Here is a 22,882-nt window from a genome sequence, read left to right on the forward strand (position 1 = left end):
AGATTATACTAAAGTTTCAGAGGTAGAGGTATTGGAGTTTTATTTAAATTTCCAGTCTAGCTCTGGTTTTGCAGACTACTGCCACCTGCATCTCCCTCTCCCTTTCTCCCTCCCCCACTCACTTTCTCTCACTTTGATGTTTTACTTTTGTATTTGTATAAATCTTTTTTTGCAAAAGTAATTAAATCATTTTATTAATAAAATAAATATAGTTTGATATATACTTTGAGTGTGGTGTAGATATCTCATACAGTTGCCAGGAAGGGCAGAATGTTTTGTGGTGTTGCCAGAAGGTGTCGCTATTTCACAGGCTTGCGTTATATAGGGAGCCGTGTTGCGGCCGCCACAGCATCCAATTACAGAGCAGCGTATATAGCTCTGACCAATCAGAAAACAGATGCCAAAAGTGCAACACGCCCCTTTTCATTTACAGGCTCTCGGTATTTTACCCCGCGATTTGTCTTTTAGGTAATAAGTTACAGCCTTTATTAAATCCGGATGTATATACCAGCTACTCTTTGCTTGATTGTACCGACAAGAAAATATTTTTGACTGATAATTAAATGAATTTAGATTTATAGATTTGACGGCTTACAATTGAGAATGCCTATAAGACATGATCGAGGGGAAGCAATTCCTACATATACATTACAAATGTGGCGGAAACGGAAGCGCTGATTCATATTTTGCGTGTTTCTTTAATATTTATGCACGATATTATCATGGTTTGTGCGTGCAAGTAAATTCTGAGAAACAATAATGCGTAAAAAAGACTCCACTTGTATAGTTTCATGTTTAGTGTGATGCATGGTTTTAACAGCCCGGTCTCTTCCACTGTTACAGTGAGCTCAACTTAAATATCCGCCAACCAGTGCGTACAGAAGTCACATATGATTTTGGGGCGAATGCGGTCTCACGACCCACACCCAACATGTCCGCCGGGAAGGTCCACATTTGTTGAGTAGGAATGCGGTAGGCGGGGCTGCTAGGCTAGTGTCAAACTTTGGGAATGACAGGAGTGCTGCAGGATTCGCAAAGAAGGGGAAGTGTCGCCCTTGTTAGTCCTGTTTGGATTACTTTAACTTCTTTTTACGCACATTTTCCGGATTCGGCGCCTTTCTACAGATAAGGCCTCAGCAGACTGCTCAGTCATGTCGGAGGACCAGAGCTCCCAACCTTGGTCCATCAACAAGGATGATTATGAGCTACACGAGGTGATTGGTACGTGATTCGTAGCTAGTTAGCTTAATGAATGTGACCCAGCGGTCTAAGAGTGTCTGCATACGGAAACTGAATATTCCGACACAATATCAATAAATTGTCGGCGAACGGTCCTTTTAGTTAGGTTAAGTTCGTCCCATTTTCATCTGGGTAATCTTAAATCGGGCGGTGTTGTGATTTGGAGCCTGGAATATCACTAATGCGGACGGTTACCCCGTCCGCCGGGGCTACGCCGGTTCGTTAAAGGAGTAAACGCCGAAGTACCAGGGTTTCTGCCCATTCAGGCTCTGACTATTAGCCGGGAACTCGCACATTTCATTCATCCGCCACGTATTTCTTTTTACGGCTAGAAATATCTACGAAGTGCTCATAACACTTTGGTTCCTCTGCATTTATGAAATTCTGAGACTTCCAGTTGCAGCATTATATTCACATTTGGCAAATTTGGGTTTTAATAAGACAAAATCAACATATAAAAGTTTACACTAAATAGTGACACTTTATTAACTGTAGTTAATACAGCTATTTGTTTAACTGTGGTTGAGCCCACTCCTATTGAATAAAGGCGTACTACTGCACTCTTTTATTTCCCCCTACTCAAATTCCAAAAGATTTCAGGGATTATTCTTTGTTTTTCTGCCTGGATCAAGAGCTTGTTCTCGACACTTACTCTGCCTGAACTGATCCAGTTATGGGTGAGCTCTGAGGGCAGAACTAATTAGCATTATTGAGCCTTGAACCACAACTTCCTGAGCAACATCATTCCACTAAATTAGATATAGCCTCTGTTGAACCATTCAAAGTATCTTTTTTTCCCACCAGCAAAAATGCTGCATCTCTTTCAAACGTGCATGCTTTTAAGTCCCGAGGACATTGATGTCAAATAGGTGGGCTGTTAAATTGAGCTTTTCCACCCTACAAATAGCTGACCTGCCATACCTTTGGCTGAGTTGGCCATGGTTCCGAATATGGAGTGTTTTAGTGAATAAGCAAGTTATTGTCCTTCAAGATCACTTAGTTTCTGCTTCTGGTTTGCTTTACCTCCGTGGTGTGTGCTTCCTCTACTGGGAATCTGTGTGTTTATAGAAGGTGCATTCTGCACAGTCTAAATTGACCATTTGTGTATTTGCATAAGACCTCAATGCAACTTAAAGCCATTTCTATCCCAGGTTTCTTGGAAGATTTCACCAAGGGTACCCCGCAAGCCTTACAATTTCACATACACGCAAATAAAGCCCCCCGTTGTGTAGAAATTCTGTGGCTTTGACGCAAATTGTCAGCACCGGCTATTTCAAGTTTGGTTCGCCACATACTTGCTCGGTGTCAGGCCAATGGTACTATAACGATCGGCTTAGATTTAAATGAATAGTGCTGCTGCTCCACTTGCTTCATTACCTCATTTTATTAAATGCCTGAAAGCTGAATACACATCCAGTCTACCTTTTTCTTCACAGTGCACAGAGCTCAGTGTGAGGCAGTGTTTCCAGGACCCTTGCAAACATGAGGAAAGCAAGAAAGCTCCTCCAGTTTGGCATCCACCTCTGCATCAAGCTTTGCCAGTAGTTTGTCCTCTCAAACATCACTTGATGACTCAATGACCAGAACAACTTTTTGGTGTTTGAATTGTTAAGCCTTCTGTTTGGTAAATTTTCCATGAGAGGCTGTTGTGGAAAAAGTTGCGGATGTTCCTCTGCTGCAGACCTTTGATCACATTTTTTAGGAAATTGACAAACTTAACAAAATGGCCAAGCTCTTCATGTGGTCTATTCTCCAGAGCGGCGCAGTAATTGAGGGACTGGCACCGCAGCTTTAGGCCCACTTAGTAAACACAGATGTTGTATAGAGGTCTGTAAATTATTACAATCGAAGTGAATTGTATTGTGAATCCTCCCCAGCATCACATTCAGACCAAATAAGTTTAACTGCTGTGTTAATGAACACTTTTTTCCCCTCACAGTCACATTAGTTTGGTCCAATACCGACAGCATATGCACTTTTCTGGGTCAGACTCCCTCCCTCAAACGACACTTTTAAAAATAAAACCCGGAAAGCTTAAAACCTGATCACTGACGACTCTTTCTCTTAGTTTTGATTAGCAAATGCAGCGGCAGCCAGGTATGCGGAAACCTTTGATGGAAAGTGACAAACTAGATTGTTAAGGGCAGGAAAGAGAAACGGCTTTTGCTATTAAGTAAACAAACCACCAAACAAATCACATGAGACACGATTGTACCAGGTATTTGTGAGTTATCACCTTGTTTATGAAGTTTCAACCAAAGGCATTAGGATAAGAGCAGTGCAATCACTCCATCCACAAATGTCAACTCCCTGAAAGTAAATAGACCAGCCTCGGAGTTATGTAGGCTTCAGTGAACTGCTTCGACTTCATTTAGAAGAAAACAAGGCTATTTTTTGCATCTCCCATTCAGATATAGTCTATTTATTATGTAATTTTGAAGTAGCTGTCAGCCTGTGCAGAGCGAAGCCTGTTATGAGGAAACATGCTTACAGAAAATACGGGTTACCTTTTCAAAGATCAGGCTTGTTTTGTCAATATCTATTCCAGTGATCATTTATTGTTATAAAAAACTTCACATATTCAAACAAACTAATGTCCGACTATTCTGAAATTAGCAGACAGCAAGGCAACAAAACCCAGCAGCAAAATAAGCCATGTAAAGCAACAAATGATGAAATCAAATATATTTCCAAGTTAGATCAGACGCTCTCACTTTTATCTGCATGTGAAGCCTCCTAAAAAAGTATTCTTTGGCAGCGATTGCAGAGGCTTTAGTCCGTGAGTGTGACGACTTTCCACATTCCTGTGCATCGCAGTCCTCAGGTGCATCACAGAGTTAATCAATTTACAGGTTGGCTGGAGCTCTGGAAGCACTGGGAGTTATGGATGATAAGGAAAAGCAGGAAAATGCCCCCAGACTGGCTATTAGATCAGCTTCTCTGTCTCAATAGTCTCGGAGGCCTCTTGACCTCGCTTGCTTCAAACCCAACAACCCCCCCCCCACCACCCTTTTTCATCCTCTCCACACACACAGATGAGCACACACATGCTTGACCAGCCACCCCTGACGACTGGCTGTTTGTTTGCGCCGAGGAATTTACACTCCGCTGCGTACGGGGCAACTGGTCTCCCTGTGGTCCGGTCCCCATCACTGGCCCGCCTCCAGAGGGTTGTTCGGCATTCCCGATGATTGTAGGAAGGGACTCAAAGCGTGTACTTAAAGCCGGGTTTCAGCTTGGTGGGTGAGATCCCCAAACAGGCTTTATTTATCAAGATGACTGTTCCTGCCCTTTCGTTCTAGGAAATTACAGCCTCATTGAATTATCTGAAAATTTGGTCCTACTTATTGAGGACATATCTGTCCTCCGTTTCCTGCCTGAAGGTTGACTTCTATTCAGGAAAATAATGACATCTGCAGCTTTACATTTAATTAAAACCTGAAACCTTTACCCCTTCCACGTAAATACCCCGCTTCCTTCCTCCCTCCTCATTTGGCTTTATGAAAACTTTAAACAATGAAGACTTTGTTAATATTTGGGCAAAGCTAAGAGGAGGGAAGTTTGGGGGGAAGGGGGGGGGGCAGACCTCACTTTCATTCACCAGGAGAGAATGTGCTCCTGGCACTACTCAGTGTCAGAGAGAACTTCGTGGAAACTAAGAGCTTTAAAGGGACGGTGACCCCACATGGTGCAGCGGCTGCACCCCAACGGGGGTGAGCCAGACTTTTAACCAATAATAATTCAGGCCTCCTTGTGGTGGGACATTTGTGGTCAGGGTTATGGGATCAAGGTGAAGAACCTGGTTTGATCATTTTTAGTCCCGGCTGCTGGAGTACTGGTGCCCCCACCCCGACTCGATCAACTTTGACCAGTCTTCCACTGTAATATCATCGGTCGGCGCTGTAATAAACAATGAACAAACCTTGAAACTGCGCCAGTAATGAGCAATCCAGACTAACCTTTGGTCCTGTTGGGCATTAACCTGATTCCACATCTTTCGGAATAAGATTTACTTCATCTGGCAGGATTTGGGAAAGCTGAATCATAATTGATGACAGACAGTTAAGCTGTACCTAAAGAGAAATCCCAGTCACAGGAGAACTGTATTTAACTGATTTAACTTCCTAAACTCCAGGGGATTCAGGCCAGCGTGGTGATATAATGTTTGTCTTTGCTTCTTTTCCAGGGAGCGGAGCAACGGCAGTGGTTCAGGCCGCCTATTGTATACCTCGCAAGGAGAAGGTGGCCATCAAACGCATCAATCTAGAGAAATGCCAGACAAGCATGGATGAGCTTCTGGTAAGTTTCACGTTATTCTGAACAGAATTGGCTGATAAACGCGGTGAGATTTCTTGGATGAAGCTGCATCCACATCATAAATCGGGACGCCTATGCATGACTGACGTCGAGCACAGCTTGATCCCATGAAGGACGCTGCGGTTCTTAGAGTGCTTTTATGCTTTTCCAAGAGAGGGGGCGTGGTCCGCGATAAAGGGGCGTGGTCAGAGAGAAGGTACGGGGGCGGATCCACAGATTTGCTTCTCTGAACTCTTAATAATATAAATCCAACTGTACTAATGTTTACTGCTAAAAGGTAAATAGGAAAATGTTGTAACTGAGAAAATCAGCACGATTGATCAGAAGGGTTTCGGGCTCTCTACATGCTGTGGTCGGCACACATGGCCACAGTTAGCTACCCTTTCCATTACCCGTCTTTTCTCCCAGCCTTTGCCTCCAACGATCTGCAACTTCAAACACTATTGTGGTTGTTCTCTGAAGGCTGACTTACGACCAGGAAACTGCAGTAAAATCCCATCCAGTGACCTCTGTCCAACAGCTGATTGACAGATTTTTCCAACCTTGTTCTTTTCTTTAATTTATCAATATATTATATGTATGGTATGGTAATGAATCACTGTAAGCTCATGAGCGTGCTCGGATGAACTTGGCTAGCTTTTCCTGGCTGGGCTGTCCCCGCTTGCTGGCAAAACTAGAACCACCCGCAACACCCCACCCCCCCACCCCCCCAATTCCTGGAGGATGAATCAGGGGAATGCTGCTCCAGGATCCTGCAAGCAGACGGTCACATGGAATATGGCAAGGTCCGATTTCCCGATAACCCCCTCCACACGAACACACGCACTTAGACATCTTAACCTCGCCATTACGTCTAGAAGAGGCATTAAATTAAACCCAGGTTGATGGTGCGAGGCCCAAGCGTTAGCACAAAAGAATGCTCCGTGCCCGCAGTTTAACTTGCATCATTTAATGCTATGTAAAAATGCTAATCTGTCATTTCTCCCTACGCTGGGACACGCTGTAGTTATTCCGGGCAGTTTGATTGACAGGTGCTGTTGAACGACTCGAGCCTCATGCGATCGGGAGGGTGTGTGTTTGCATTTTGTGTGGCACAGGTCAACTATACTGTTCATAGTTACCCAGTTGTTGAGCTCATTTACTCACTCAGAATTGTGTCCTGATGAAAATCCCCATCACTGGTTCTTATTGCTGCAGAATATTAATAATATGGGATTTAAATAGCTATTTCTTGAGCAGGAAGTTAAAACGAAGGAAGATGGGTGTGTGTCGGGATCAGATTTCAGCCTTCAATCTGTATCTCTGTTCTTTGAAAAGCCTCGTGCGCGCGCGTGTGTGTGTGTGTGCTACAGTGAGAGTGGATCATGATGGGTGTGTATTAGGCTCTGAGGAACTGACTGTGACGTAATATTGCTTCTATAGTGGCTTCTCTGTACGTCTGCCATCTCTGCAAATCTGTGGCACCAGTTTGTTACCCAGCACTGTGTTTAGAAGCCGACAATGGCCCATTCATTTTTATTCATCCTATTTTAAACTGATGTGCAGAATAGAAAATGAAACCCTAGAGTGAATCATAATTTGTGTGTGTGTGTGTGTGTGTGTGGACTCTGTCTATTTCTTGCACATTCAATACATATAATTTTAAAACCACATGTACTTAGAATTGTGTTCTGCAGTGTGTCAGTGTAAAAATAAATCATTGTATTATACATCTATATTAATCTCGGCCAGTGGGAATGGAAATGCCTGTTCAAAGGTCAGAGATTCTGTAAACAGATGTAATTTTAATTAGGAAGAGCAGGAGACATTTATATTAGAGATATTTGAGGAATTTTTGGGGGTTGAATCTCATGCCTAGCTTTAATCTTATATTTAATTTGGATACAAATCTGTTTATTATATACAGCTGTTGGCCTTGGTGTATGTCACAGCTACGCTCATGTTGCTTTCGCTCACAAATGAGGAATTCTTATATGTTGAGGGATTGGGAATACATTAAATTAAAATAAAAGAAGGCATTGCAGAGGTCTGCGCTGGCCTGATCCCCACAAAACCTTTACTGGTTCTCACATTGTTGACTGGAAAATATGGGAAACTCACTCGCAGCCAGAGCATGATATCCTCCCTGCCATCCCTTTGTTTTCCTTTTCTGGGGTTGCCCCGGCCCCCAGAGCTGGGATGACCCATCCCTTCCATTGTGCCGGGAACGCGAAGGGGAGGGAGGAGGTGGTTCACTGGGACCAGTTAACAGCCAACTGGCCATTCCCTTATTGTTCTCCCTGACTAGTATCAAGATCCAGAATAATGGCACGATGACACGCAGAGTTGTTGCCTGGAAGTTGTTAGTTAAATTGTGTTCAGGGTCGGCGTATTAGAGGGGTGGAGCGTGATCCCACTCTTTTGCTTGATGAGTTAATTGATCTGAAAGAGCCGCACATTTACCTTCAACAACTGTACTTCAGACGGTCTGGACTCACACTTATTGTGAGTCGGCTCCTGTTCTGAACTCTTGTGAAGGGCTCTTGACCGTGATGTCACCCCGCGCTCCTCTCTGAAGCACCGGAAGGCCCCGGGCTCCCTATTGATACTGTAGCTCCGCACCGCTGCTGAACTGCATCGTGAGCAATTATGTTGGTGAAGAATCCGGTTGCTCTGATTGCTTTTGTTTTCGGCTCCAACAAAGCCGCCGTCTGATAGGAAAGTATCGCAGAGAAGATTTTGGGCTCTGGAAGAACCATCGGGGGAAAAAGTAAAGTACTGAGTATATTTTTTATTACAGAGTTTAGTATTTTTGTTACGTGCAGACATGCAGCTGCGGTACCGTATCAAAAGTCCACTGGATTTTCATAAGACCTCGATTAAGCTCCAGAATGGGTTTGGGACTGGTGTTGAAGTGCTGCAATGTGGGGAAAATGATGGATCGGGCTCCAGCGCCAGCATTACCTCAGCACTCTCGCTTGTCAAATATACACAGAAAGCTTAAGAGGCTCTTGCAGATATGCATCATGTGGACCTAACCCGAATCCCTCAAGTACCGACGCCATTAAGATCCTGAGTGTCACACTAAATCTCCAGAAAAGCTGCAGCGCCAAACACTGGAAGTATCTTCAGTAGATTTCCTCTCTTGTTGGAGCGAGTGAGCATAATTAGCTTGCAGCTTCTGCGTCTTTTGCATATATAGAAACAATATAGTTTGTGTCTGTCTGTGTGGTCTGACTTGAATCTCCTATCGTTCCCCTTGAACAGAAAGAGATCCAGGCCATGAGCCAGTGCCACCATCCCAATATTGTGACCTACTACACTTCGTTTGTGGTCAAGGACGAGCTGTGGCTGGTCATGAAGCTGCTCAGCGGAGGTAAGTATCTCATCAAGGCCCCTTTTCTCTCCTTTTTCCACTATATTACCAGGCTGCCCTCCACTACTTCCTCCTAGATCCCGTGTGGACTCGGGTATTATTTAAAATACTCAGCACGTAGAGTAGATTTAAGTTGGTCTCTAGGGTTACCAGATTTTTTACATGCCCCGTCAAGATAATAAAGGCACCAGAAGGCATAGTTGGGGTATTTACTGCCTGTAATGTTAACTGATTGTAGGGAATGTGACAGCGCTGATCCTCATTGTGTCTGTATGTGCGCCGCAGCGCTATCCGGGCTTTAACGTGCTACAGCGTTGGAGCTAATGACAGGGCAGTGGTAATAACAGCCCACATGCACCCATGTGGCAGTGCTGCAATTAACTAGCGAGAGGAGTGTTAACAGGAGGCCACCAAGGAGAGAAAAGACTCGCGTCTGTTTCTGGTTGTTTTGCGCCATCATTATTTTCCCCAGTCGGGCTAATCTGTGGCGTCTAATTTGGCATTTGAATCAGTCGGTGAGGTGTTAACAGTCCAATATGAAAGGGTTCCAGATTAAAATCCCGTACACGAAGGTGTCGTGGGCCGAACATGCGGATGAGAGGAACGTGTGGCGCTCTTCTGTTGGCAGAGGTTTAAATTACAGTCACTCAAAAGCTGCTTTGAATTTCACACGCTTTATTACTCAAGAGCAGAAAATGCATCCACACACTGGTTTACACTGCTTCATCCTTCATTCCGCTCTAGTCCCTCTACGTACACAACAGCCAGCTGTAGCAGCTTTGCGGAGCGCCTCGATCCCTCAGATACAGTTGCGTTTTCGGCCACTTTGATGGAGACGTTGAGCCAGCAGTGCCCAGACGGCAGCCGCCACCTACTGTAAGACGGTCTAGCTCCTTCCCTCGTACTTTAAGGCCCTGGATGTTGAGTTTTATTGTCCGGAGTAATTCAATGATGGCGCTCGCCACATCTGTTGCTGAGGCGGCCTTCAGATGAGGTTATGTTTATCGAGCATTCCTCGGTTCAGCGGAAATCTGTCTTCCTGCTGTCAAAAAACCATTAACGGCTCCACAGGTGATCGAACCAAGTCCCGTTTTGCTTTTATCATGTTTGTGAAGTGTTTATTATGAAGCGTCAGGGTGGATTCCACAATGTTTCCATCCTAAAAGACGATAACACATCAATATTTTCCCTTTAGATGTATTGCATACTTGTTTAATGGGATATTTGCACATTTTTTTTGTCTCCCCACTGTTTAAAATCGCTGTCCAACAGTGTTTTTAAGCCACTCGGATGTTGTTCAGTCTGGAAAATGTTGGGCGCTTTGTCAAAAAGTTTAGGGTATTTAAGGTGTCGCCTTTTTGTCTGCCCCATTTAGCTTTAATCCATTTAAATATGCGATTTCAATGAGATGTTAGCAGTTTGAAATGGTTCTGCTGATTGTGTCAGTGGCTTATGTCAGAGGATGTTTTGTTGATTCCTGAATGCTGTTGCAGCATCAAAAAGTCATGACTTGTGTTTTGGTTTTGTTCCGTGCACGCTGTAATAAGAAAAGATGAACAAATGCTGCCCAACGCTAATTAGATTAGCACAAATATGTGTAGGGAAGCGGTGATAGAAGGCTGACGCCTTTGAAAATCATCAGATAAACAACTTCAGAAGCTCTCAAAGTTCTAGTCTGCTGTTTTTATCAGGTTAATGTGATTTTGGAATGAAATTACTGTTATTGTGTTGCTCTTATGGAGCAGAATCTGCAGGCCGCTCGCACTTTCAGCTCGAGGCATAAGCTACCGGTACATATAAAAAAAACTAAAGAGGACAGAATTGGACCCAGCAATCATTATTGTCTGTCATTTCTTAAATCTTGTTTCCGTCCAACTTTGCCCGGTCCACCTCGTTGCTCTGCCCTCTGCCTGACCTCCTGACACCGCTCGGCATTTCCCACCAGACTGGAGCACATTTGGCACCGACTCCTGTCCTCCCCGTCTCGTTGCCCTCTCACACTAATCTCAGAGCGTTAAAGTGATGTCGCATGGGGAAAGAGGGAGGTGCCCCCTGTGGCAATGTTGGGATTTTTTTAATGCACTATAGTGCACTGCATTGAGAAGAATCAATTTATGACTGGTACTGGATGTCCTCTTAGAACTTTGGCAGGCACCAGCTGGACTGTCATGTGTTTCTTTAATGTACAGGTTGTTTATCTTTCATACAGAATATCGATACCACAGGCTGCATTTCTGGATGGATGATGTGAGGATACAGCAGCTGGATTACCCTCTGGTGGTGGGCTGCAGTAAAGCCATAGGCTCCTAGAAAACTTTATTTTCTGAAATATATTTTGGGTTAATAACTTCACCTTTCCCAGGCACCTTTCCCAATTACCACACGTTCCAGAGAGTTAGTGCTGGATTTATAAGCTGTGAGGCCGACCTGTGTTTTTTCATACCTAATTTAACAGAGTTAATGACCCACACATTAGCTAACGGAGTGAGTGTGCACGTCAACACACCCCTAAGCTAATAAGGCGCTCCTCCTGCCCCGGGCGGCCAAAACATGAGATTGTTCTTACGCTCCCCTATTTTATTCTTTCAGGCATCACTTTTGTTTCCTGCTGCTCTGCATCCAAGATTATTGTGGCCATATCTGGTCTCAAGTGGCCTGTTGGTTCCACTGGTGCTTGACAGAGTGTTGTGGTTCAGAGATATCCTGGAGTGATGGAACAAATAAATAACTTGGCACTGAAGGGCCGCTACGGTTAAATTTAGCCCTGGTGTTGTAGCGATTGAGGATGGGGTCGGCAGCAGGACGGGTTGTGGAGGTCATAGGTCACCATTTCTGCACAACCCTGAGGTTAGCACGCAAATGTGTGCAGCTAGCGTTGTTGTCGCAGTGCTATTGGGTCGATTCCCAGAGTTGCTTCTGTGGGAATAATTACATGAGTGTGGTTGTAGGTTGTGACCCAAGACAAGAAGCCCCTCCATCTAATTTGAAGTCAGAAGTGTCCCAAATGTCCCCGATAAGATAATTAATTCAAGAGGATCTGAGCAGAAAGACGGGCTTACATAATTCACAGTAATGCCCCTTTTATCCCGGCCAGATAAAAAGGTCACCGTGATGTTTGTGGTTAAAGGACTTTTTGTCGACTCAGCTGAATCCTTTGTTTTTCCCCTTACTGGAAAAGGTTTTCTGTGTACCCGTGATCAAATTGCTCTCAACAATATACGTTAAAACACAAATTAATCCGCGCTGAACATCTGCCGATCCACAGGAAATGTGTGTTTTTGAGAAATCCATCTGTTTGGATCAGGATTTATCAGTTAGGAGCAGAACTAACAGCAGCCACGACTGTTTCTGGATAGTTTTCACTTGTCTCGGACATTAATATTGACAACCAGAGATGGAATTTTCCAGCAAAGCGACGCACAGTGGCAACTCTTTTTATGTCTTGGTTAATGTCCAGGCTCCGTGCTGGACGTGATCAAACACATCATCTCCCGAGGGGAGCACAAGTCCGGCGTCCTGGACGAGGCCACCATAGCCACGGTGTTGAAGGATGTGCTGGAAGGACTGGAGTACCTCCACAAGAACGGACAGATCCACAGGTAACAGCTCGTTGGTTCCAAGCCGCAGTAAAATAAAAGAATTATGCTTCTCTATTTTTGGTACGGCTCCCGTCTGACTCGGCAGAGAGTGCAATTCATTTATGTTTTAAGTGCACGGCTGAATCCAAAGTTCACTGCACACAAGTGACGGGTCGTCTTCATCGTGTTAGCTGACTTTACTGATGAAATGGCATTTTCACTTCCTAAAGGTCAGGGGTGTCACTCAGCATCTGCATAGAGATGAGACGGTGCACGTCTGAATTTGCTTTCCAGCGAGGCCTCTGAGATTCCTGCTCCGGTTTTGAAGCTCCTGCTTTTGCATGATGGAGCAATATTGAAATATGTCAGGAGCTGTGAGTCTGAATGTGTTTGTAAACCACTTCAGAGGATCCCGACATCAGAAAGTATCACGCACTCAAACGCTTCTGTCCACCCCGACGCGATTCTCCACTTCACGCTGTTGTTTTTACCAAGATCACCAGGCCAGAGGAAGCAACGCAGCCCCCTCATATGATCTCCTGTCACTTGATCTCAGTTAGAGGCAGATGGAAACAAACTAGAACACATTTCGCAATAATCTGAAGCAATGAGGGCTAAAATAAAAAATGCTAAGTGACTAAATGGGCATTTAGTCAGCTTGTTTGCCAACAGAGGTTAGCTCACACTATACAGCTGTTACCAGTGTGAGCAGTTCAAGGGTGATTTTACTCATCTGAAAGCCTCTCACACTAGCATATAATCTGGGGAAAGCTCCAGTACCGACAGCGGAGGAGCTTTCTGGTCGCGGGGGGAGTGAATCGGAGGGTAAAACTGGCCCAAAACGGCTGAGTCAGGCTTCCACCGTGCTGGAGACATTACAATCAACCCAGTCAGCTTGCTGTTTTTCCAAGCCGTTGCACAACTCATGTTTTATTTTTAACATTTCTCAACTTTTCTTCTTCCACTGACAGGATATAAAGTTCCTTTCCAGCTGTTTGCTGAGGTACAAGTGTGCAAGTTCCCTCCCGTTGTAAGCTGAATCATATGAGCCCGAACCCTCAGGGCGCGGGATGATGGGGGGGGTCAAAGGGTGCGGCTTGACGAGCAGCGAGCGCGTCACATGATGGGCTCTCTCCATCCCAGGAGCGCAGAAAAGCAATTAGAGCCTCTCGGCTCAGGTTGGAGTCCCAACCTGACATTTACCAGGAGACAGCGAACTTTTCCACCTCGGCGTTCACACCGGGCTTTAAACTATCATACTCGCCCTCGAAGGGGGTTCAGAAGATCATTCATCCAGAAGATCGGCCTGCGGGGTTGTTCAAGACCCCTCACACGCCCACAATCGCTCCAGATTTCAAATAGTTGTGTTGCTGTTTCCCCAGAAACAAGCTTTTAAAACCCACCTGGAAAAACCAGACAAGAATGAAATGTGTCAGTTTGGGGAAAGCCATCGGCGTAGCGAGGCAGGAGGAGGTCTGGTGGTCACAGAAAGGCGTTTCATAAACTGTTTTACAGCCGTGTTAGGGTTCCTGTGGCCCTGGCACCAGGATGTGATGTCACAGGAGGTTACCCAGCGTAGCTGCAAGAAGGAATGACTTCCAGATGAGGGGGATGAATCTTATTCAGGGTTTAAAATGGCGCCCTTCCCACCTGACTGCTAGCCCTCTATCATTTCAGCCAGTTGCCACGGCGCTTCCTTTCCTCGCTCGTTGGCGTCGAGCCGCGACAGCGGCAGTTGCAGAACCGTCTGGGCGAGCAGCAGGAGCCGCACCGGAAACTGCTGCGCGGCTGCTTCTCCCTGCGCCGCTGCGCTTCTTTTGAACTTGCGTGGTGCATCGTGTCCCCACCTCCTCCCTCTCCCCTTCCTCTCCCGTGAATGTTAATCACTGTCTGCATCCCTCCCCCCTCCCCCTTCTCCCTTCTGAGCTTTAAAACCTGCTGCAGTGAATCACAGCCTCCCCAGCTTTTGAATGAACACAGGAGAGGCCGCGGAGTTCTTGGTGAACGGGATGTCTTTGAAGAGCAGTGCGTGAAGAACTTATGTCTGAAATCTTTGCCTCAGGCTAAGCGTGGCATTATTAGCACTGATTAGCAGCTTTAGCGTTCGTATGTGCTCGCCTAGCTTGAGCGTGGAAAACACAAAGGCAACATTGTTTAGTTTTTCCACTATGCCAGTTTAAAATTGATCCTCTTCACTAAACGGATGATTGTTGACAGATCTGGATGCTTCCAGTCAGTCTTTCCGGGGCGTCACAGTACAGCGCCGCTGCCGTTGGCACCTTAAGCAACACCTCAAATCAGCAGAGTAATAATAGTGCAGGAAGTGGAGGTGGAGGATGTTCCCCATCATGTCTGATAATCAAGATGATACTTTGACCTGATATCATTAGGCTGAGGAGCCGTAAATCCCCCATGGGGCAGCAGGAACTGTACATTTATTATCCACCACTCCCTTTAAACTGTCTTAAACCGTGTCCTCCGCCTGCCATCATACTCATCCCTCCCGCATCTCGAAGGAGTTACTGCAGTTACTTTGTCCTCCCGGAGATATCTCCATCCCCTCTCTGCAAGTGGTTCCAATATGTCGCACATGCTGCATTCCTCCGTCTGTGGCTGACTGGCTGCCACTCCCTGCCCCTGTCGCTACCAGATCTGTTATCTGAATGGTATTTTAGTGGCGTTCTCCACAAAACAGGCCTCTCCACTCCGGTTTGTACTCGTATTTTAAACTGTGACCTGCAAACGCTGGAATCCCTTTGGCACGCGCGCAACGCTAAAAGTTTTTTTTTTTTTTTCTAGATTACTCTCAAGACTCAATCCAAAGCTTGTGTGTGAATGACAAAGGATTTAACGCTGACTCCACCTCTGTTATTCTATTGGCGCCGTAGCTTCAGAGGGCCTGAATTTGTAAAATAGTTGGTTCATTCTGAATGCAAACCTGTTTGAAAACTTGTTTGTTATATTCTGACAAAGCAAAGTTTTGTTTCCTCATGCATACATTTATTTTTAATTGATCAGGCAGCGTCATTACCTTTATTCTATGACTAAGTTTTTGCTGCAGTGACTAAACATCTTTTTTATATACGTTTTAAACAGTTTTACTCCAGCTCCCCCTCCCGGTTGCACAGCGAATTACAACCTTGAGTATATTTTTTAAAGATATTTTCATTATTTCCCGTCAGTATGGTGAAAACATTTGCTTCCCAGTAGTCAGTAAAATCTTCAGGGCAGTGTTTGATATACTGCCACTGCTGTAGACACTCAGAAAATCTGACCCTGACATCAAAAGTCAGAGGTGAAAACACTTAATTCATCATCACAAAGCAGCATAAAATTGTCTTTGCATTTTCTCCCTCGACTGGACCGACACAGTCGACGTTCATGCTCTGTGCTACCCTTGCATTTTATTCCCTTACCTTTTCTTCAACCCTTAGTCTGTTGCTATAGCAACTCCGTCTGGGAGCAACTCCGAGACGGTCGTATAGAGTGTGTGTGTGTGTGTGTGTGTGTGTGTAAAATTTTATGAATGCACACAAATGCAGATGGGCTGCTGGACAGATGTCCCAGCTGAATCATCTTATCACCAGCAGGGGAGGAACAAATTAACTGGTGTGTGTGTGTGTGTGTGTGTGTGTGTGTGTGTGCGTGCGCTCATACTGTTAATAAAGTAGTAACTACAAAGCCCTGGAATGGTAAAAGAAGAAATATTTGGGTTGATGTGCGCTCTCGTGTCTTACAGGGATCTAAAGGCGGGAAATATTCTGCTTGGAGACGATGGCTCAGTGCAGATCGCAGGTATGGGGCCTGTGGGTTATCTCACTGGTCGACTCCTAGTTTCTCTCGATCAATTGTCCCATTCTCACCAAAAAGTATCATTTAGGTCACGTGCACTGTAATCGAATCCTTTTCCGTCTTGTTTCTCTTGGCAGACTTTGGCGTCAGTGCCTTTCTAGCCACAGGTGGCGACATGACGCGGAATAAAGTGCGTAAAACATTCGTGGGAACACCGTGCTGGATGGCCCCAGAGGTCATGGAGCAGGTTTGTTTACACGCAACAAGAAAGTGATGATTCGGCACTCAGTCATGCTAGAACCACAAGATTGGTGACTCAGTTTAACCACCTGGGAATAATTGATTGAAACTGTGCGTCTGCAGGTGAGGGGTTACGATTTCAAGGTGGATATTTGGAGTTTTGGGATCACGGCCATCGAGCTCGCTACGGGAGCGGCACCTTATCACAAATACCCACCCATGAAGGTCGGGACACCGGAAAACGGGCGGAGACGCAGCATAAAAGCAAAGTCAGTTTCTCGAAACGCGGTTGATCTCTTCTCTCCCGTTGCATCGACAGGTCTTGATGCTGACGCTGCAGAATGACCCCCCGGTGTTGGAGACCGGGATCGCAGACAAGGAGATGGTGAAGAAATACGGCAAATCCTTCAGGAAGATGATCGCCCTGTGTCTCCAGAAGGACCCGGAGAAGAGGTGCCCGCTCTGTTGCTGTGGTTCGCCGCAAAGCGTTTTCATTTAAATCTCCGATGGTTGTAAATGCCGAGCTTATTTTTGTCCGTGTTCCTTTTCTAGGCCAACATCTTCAGAGTTGTTGAAGCACAAGTTCTTCCAGAAGGCAAAGGTGGGTGCTTGACCTCCCTCGGGGGGTTGGAGTGAATCGGGTTTCCCATGAATCGCTGCCCTGAGATGTGAGCCTGCTGAAGCAATTTAATTAGCTCTCTTTTCATATTCGCTTGCAAACAAAGGTGTTTTACTAGTTCTCTTTTTAATGGCATTTGGAAATGATGATTATGGTGAAAAAGTCAAACTCAGGTTGGTCAAACTGTAAAAATAACCCAATAAAGCTTCTGTCCAGGCTATTGTAGCGCTCTGTTGCTCGTTGACGGAGCGGAGCCGCTCCCGACAAAGGCAGGGATAATGTTCTAATTCCAGCTCTGACAACTGGAACAACAAAGTGCTGGTTCAGCAGGATGCGATGCCCGAATCCAACCTGGACATGACCGCTAACGGACACAGGGGGCTGCAGTCCTCCTTGCGAACACCAGGGGGCAGCATCTGCAAATGTTTGGAATGCTGAGCCTCTTTTTTTCTCTTCTGTGGCAGACCCATGAGTATTTACTTGAGAAGCTGCTTCATAGAGCACCCACAATAACGGAGAGGTCAAAGAGGGTAAGGCAACAGGGATTGAGATCCACTTCTGAGATTTGGGACGAGCTGATTGGTCAATTTGCTTGTCTTCAGGTGCGTCGAGTACCAGGGTCCAGCGGTCGGCTGCATAAAACAGAGGACGGCGAGTGGGAGTGGAGCGACGATGAACTGGATGAAGAAAGCGAGGAGGGTAAAGCGGCCGTTGCTGCTTCGAGGGTGAGATGAAGACGCTTATCTCCTCCCTGCTCACATTGTAGTCCACACCTGGTCTTTTAATGGCCGTACGATGCCCAAACTGTCATTCTCATGTCTGCATGTTTGTCCACTGTCTCTGCACTGAGTCTCTTCCATGTTTATGTTCTGTCTGATGGCCAAGGAGCAGCAGGTGAAGCCTGTTAATGCCACCAGGCGACAAGTGCGCTTCTCCTACCCCCTCGAGCTGCCTGCGTCCAGGGTTGTTCATTTGTACCCACAATACCGATGGTGTTCCCCTAACAAGGAAGGGCTCTCTACATTAGGGAAGGGTGGGCTTGGGTGTCTGGGGAAGAGAAAAGTGGATACTACAAAGTGAGAAATCGACTTCAACTTACAGTCACTTTGCATTAGGAACAAGGACATTGAGATTTCTCGGGGGTTTTAACGGGGTTATGCAATCATTTTCTCTGGGGAAAACACCACAGCCCAGCATAATTCCATCCATCATGCAGGGGTTCTTTACAATAAAGCCTTCTTTCACACATGTTCTCTGGAGAATCAGATCAGGAGGTTCTGCCGCCTGCGACAAACACACAAAACAGACCTCAGACATCTTAGCGATAGGCGACATGTTTACACAGATCTTAAGCGTTGATGTGGGAGTCCCCTTTCCTGGAAGCCATCTGTATTTCCATTTCTCTCGTAAACATTTTTTACATTTAACATATTTGTATTTATATGGAAACTGATCAAGTCACGTTTAATCACTGCACATCAAATGACTCATCGGCTCATAAATCATTTGCATACTGAGAACTAATCACACGTGGGATTAAAATCATTATCTGCTGCTTTGATGCTGCTGGGCTGGACACGTGCTGACAAACTGAGCTCTTCAAGTCCAACTCCTCCACCCAGAAGGCGTTATTGGAGTCTTATTTGGCAGCAGGCCCTGGCTGAACGTCTGTAATATCCAAAAATATTTAATCCGCGTCTGAATTGGATGAACTCTCGAAGCAGCCAGACTCGCTGCTCGCTTTGGTTAATTCACCTCAGTTTGTCTGCTTGTGTGAGCGGACTGTGTGGTTTTATTAATGGAGGTTTTGTCCAAGCTTGCTATTCATGTGTGTACATGGATTTTGACTAATATTAACAGGCTTTTTGGGGGGATTTGTGCTGCTTTTTCAATCACTTTAAACTCTTTTTACAACCTAATTTCTTGTTTGGAGTCTTTCTAATCTTTAAATTAGTGATTGTGCGTGGAAATCATGGGGATGTAAGATATTGACATTTACAGTATTTCATAATTTTGTCAGACTAGTCTTGCTTGATTCAATATTCCAACAGCTCAGAGCTGTTTTTGTCTTTTCTCCAGTACCTGTAACACTTACCCACAATTCCCCAGGTGTATGATTAGAGATGCACTAGTCACCTTTTTTATGTGGCTGTAATCACAAGAAATCCCAGGGACGCGTAATTTTTGGAAACTAAATGAGCGTGCGTTAATCCGTTTGCTGCTCCAGCTTCTCTGTCTTCTCTCCCCGTGAGCCCTTCTTGCTTTGCTCAGACCACCTCGCTGACAGTCTGTTTCTGACCTGTTGTCTGCTTGTCCTCAGTCTCCGAGGGTGAAGGAGGGCTCCCAGAATTCAGAGGTGAGTTTGTGCGACCTTTACCCGCCCGGTTCTGCTGTGTTCGCATTAAATGTAGAGCCGAATCGATCCAAACCATCATCTTCGGCAGGTTTTCCAGACCCCTGATCTCCTCGGCAGTCAGTTGCAGCCGGTGGCTGCGCGGCAGCCGGAGCTGCCTCAGGCTCCGCTGCAGCCCACGCCGGTCAACACACACGCCCCTCCCCAGGCTGTGTCTCCCACATCGGTCAGTCGGCTCCATCCTCCACTTTTTTTTACCCACCGTTTCCTTTCCAGAAGCCCTGTTAAATTCAACTTTCTTCTTCTGTGTGACTGCAGGCGGCACCAGGAGACACCAAGGGCCCCATTAGTTTGGTACTGAGGTTAAGGTAGGTGAACTGGCAAAAGATGCAACCTGGCAGGTGATGTGTGAAGGTTTGCTGCAACAGATTCTTTCCTCATTTGTTTATTTTTTATTTTCTCCTTTTTTAAATCATAGAAATTCAAAAAAGGAGCTCAACGACATTCGCTTTGAATTTATGCCGAGGAGAGGTGAGTTGAAATGATCCGCTTTGGTCGGCAGGCTAACTGGTCAAAATGGTAACGGTGGTTTGTCTTTGACCATCAGACACAGCAGAGGGGGTGTCGCAGGAGCTGGTGTCTGCAGGCCTGGTGGACGGGAGGGATCTAGTAATAGGTGGGACCTTTTTAAAATCACAAGCAACGCATATTTTCTTAGTTTGGCTTTTGTTGTGTTACATTTTCTGTGTTTTTAAAAAAATCTTTTTTCAGTTGCTGCAAATTTGCGGAAAATAGTTGACGAGCCTCACGCCAATAAAAACGTCACTTTCAAGCTGGTGAGTGTTTCAGATTCTTGGTTTTCGTTACAGGAACATCATGTGATTGAAGATCAGAGTGTTAAAAAAAAGGTGGGGGGGGGGGCGATGTTTGAAGACTTAGTTTATTTCTGCTGATTGCCTTAAAACTGCTGTTACAGGTATCACAAATTTAGGGGTTTAACCAATAAAGTGCTCTCCTCTTTTGAAAGGACGCACATTCAAGCCCTCAACATCCAGTAAAACCATTTTTCTTTACTTTCCTCTATTTTCACAGGCTTCTGGAATGGAGGGATCCGAAATACCAGACGATGTCAAACTGATGGGTTTTGCTCAGCTCAGCATTAGTTAACTCTTCTACCTGGGACCATGACTTGCCTAAAAATGTGAAAATATATATAAAAAAAAAAATAGTTCAATGCATTGTTTTTTGTTTTTTTAATTCTATGGCTGTAAAGAAACCACTACTGCCAAAAAAAAACAGTACCGTGTCACCCATAGGTCCACGCAACTGCTCACCTGCAGCGGCTTAAGTATCAAACTAAGTATCACTCTGAAGTTTACAGTGTTCGTTTAGAAGGATGCACCTAAGTCCGTTCAACCGTTTCCATCCCTTCTTTTTTTTGCCTCTCGCTAACACGTGATGCATTTGCACAATCTGACTTAATGCCCCTGAATCTCAGTGTGTAACAATGCCTTACAGTCATCAGAACTACTGAATGCACTTTTTTTTCCTTTGGGGGGGGGGTCTCCAATTACCACGAAGCATTTTGGGCTCTGAAATGTAAAAGCTGTGGTTTCAGTGGCTGAGTTGAACTTTTTACCTGGATCATCAGGGGTGTGGAATACAAAGGTGGCTAGATTCAAATATTTTGGTTGGTGTCAGTGAGTCTGCTGAACTTTTTAAGAAATGCCTGAAGGAGACTGACTTTAGGTTCTCATCTCAATACTGTGACTCTGAAAAAGAGACATTTTCCCTTTGTTTTCATTCATTTTGTTATGCTCATTGGAGGTTGTTTGCCATCCTGGCGGCCTTATGAAGGATGTACGATGTAGCTCAGTTGTGTGAATCTGGAAGGAAATTTGGTTCTTTTCACAGCATTTCTCCAAAGCAAAAATATTAAAAACACACTTATTATGTTTAAGTTTTGACTTTCCATGATACTAATTGGCACTTTTCACATCAGGGCTGTAACACAATTACAGGCTGCATCCCCCCTTAAAAATGACATTTTGACACTTATTAGGATTCAGATGAAATTAAAAGGCTTTTCAGCAGCTGAAGCCACACGTGTTGTCTGTGTAGTTTGTTTGGGAGCAGTTTCTTTAACAAAAAAGGACTTAAGTGCATTTTGTTGTGGATGAAACCAAGTACTTGATTTAAACTAGTATGTAAATAATGGCATTTAGGTTTTTTATACCTGATGTTTCACCTTTTGCCTCTTTTTCTGCATGAAATTCCCCTGCCCCCCCACCCCCCTTATTTGAAAATCGATATGTGTACAGCCTGATACAGCCTGATTTTCTGCCCATCTATCTGACTCAAACGTTAAGCAGATCAAAAGCCTGTCATACACACTTTTTTGTTTTTTATTTTTAAACGCTGACAATTTTTACATCCTGCAGTTTTGAAAAGGACTGACAGCTTCAGGCAGCACTTGTGTAAATCAGAAATGCCAGCAAGGTTTTACCGCTCAGACCGGTGATGAAGATCCTAACCATCGAGGTGCCATATTTAATAAAACTGAATTCTGTTGCTTGTTTAGAAACTATTGGCAAGATCTTTGTATTTTGACTCTAAAAATGTAAAATTTTAATCTAGCCTTAAATTTGAGGAAAAAAAACCAAGACAAAAAAACAATGACCAAGTGTAATTTTTTGGTTGATTTTCAGTGTCTTTTATTTGCAGTCCTTGTTACATTTGAAGAAATGTAAAATAAAGATATACGGGAGCCCTGTGTTCTACTCAAAGATCTGCAACAGATCCAGGCTGCTGCAGCCTCCAGTGCCATTCTTCTTTACTCAGCAGTGAACGAGGACTGTGTGTGTGTGTGTGCCCATGTGTGTGCCCATGTGTGTGTCTGATCCGTGCATCCAACAGTATTTCTCAGCCTTCCTCCAACATAAACACAAACAACAGCCTGTTCAGGCAGAAACTTATCAGGATTGTCCCATCATTTGAATTTCCAACCTGGTTTCTTTTCTCCCCACTGCTGTTTTGATCATTTCTAAGTTCAAAGCATGTTTGTCTTGATTATTTTGATGAATAAAGAATGAGAATATCAGCCAGCTTTGACACTATTTAATGCCATTGTCCCATTATTTTATGTAGGTTTTTATTGTAAACAGGCAAACAGATGATTGCCTTTAAGTGTTACTGTTGCATTGAGTGAAACAGCATCTATCTTCAGTGTGAGACACAGTATGTGTTGATAGGGAGTCACTTTTCCTGCAGTGACGACATTAACGTAAAAGTCCAGCATGGAGGATCTGGCGACATCTAGTGGAGAGTAAAATATTTAATAAAATATCTTTTTAAACAAACCAATACTTTTTAAGGCCTTAGGTGGATGT

General features: G+C 44.8%; 1 protein-coding gene across 2 annotated transcripts; it reads left to right on the forward strand.

The window, feature by feature from the left end:
- The first annotated feature begins 543 nt into the window (after window positions 1–543).
- oxsr1b (oxidative stress responsive kinase 1b) lies at window positions 544–22,609 on the forward strand. Of its 2 annotated transcripts, XM_029842570.1 has the most exons (19): window positions 544–1,221; window positions 5,426–5,538; window positions 8,803–8,911; window positions 12,369–12,510; window positions 16,229–16,284; window positions 16,419–16,528; window positions 16,645–16,746; window positions 16,841–16,974; window positions 17,074–17,122; window positions 17,605–17,670; window positions 17,743–17,865; window positions 18,026–18,103; window positions 19,461–19,496; window positions 19,585–19,719; window positions 19,812–19,861; window positions 19,972–20,024; window positions 20,101–20,169; window positions 20,265–20,329; window positions 20,586–22,609. In XM_029842570.1, the coding sequence occupies exons 1-19, from the start codon at window positions 1,152–1,154 to the stop codon at window positions 20,658–20,660; spliced, it is 1,635 nt and encodes a 544-aa protein (XP_029698430.1). In that variant the 5' UTR covers window positions 544–1,151; the 3' UTR covers window positions 20,661–22,609. The 2 variants fall into 2 exon arrangements, with proteins under 2 accessions (XP_029698430.1, XP_029698432.1); XM_029842572.1 differs by lacking the exon at window positions 18,026–18,103 and having other exon boundaries at window positions 551–1,221.
- The last annotated feature ends 273 nt before the right edge of the window (window positions 22,610–22,882 follow it).

This window comes from Takifugu rubripes, chromosome 10 (assembly GCF_901000725.2).
Source record: "Takifugu rubripes chromosome 10, fTakRub1.2, whole genome shotgun sequence".
NCBI lineage: Eukaryota > Metazoa > Chordata > Actinopteri > Tetraodontiformes > Tetraodontidae > Takifugu > Takifugu rubripes.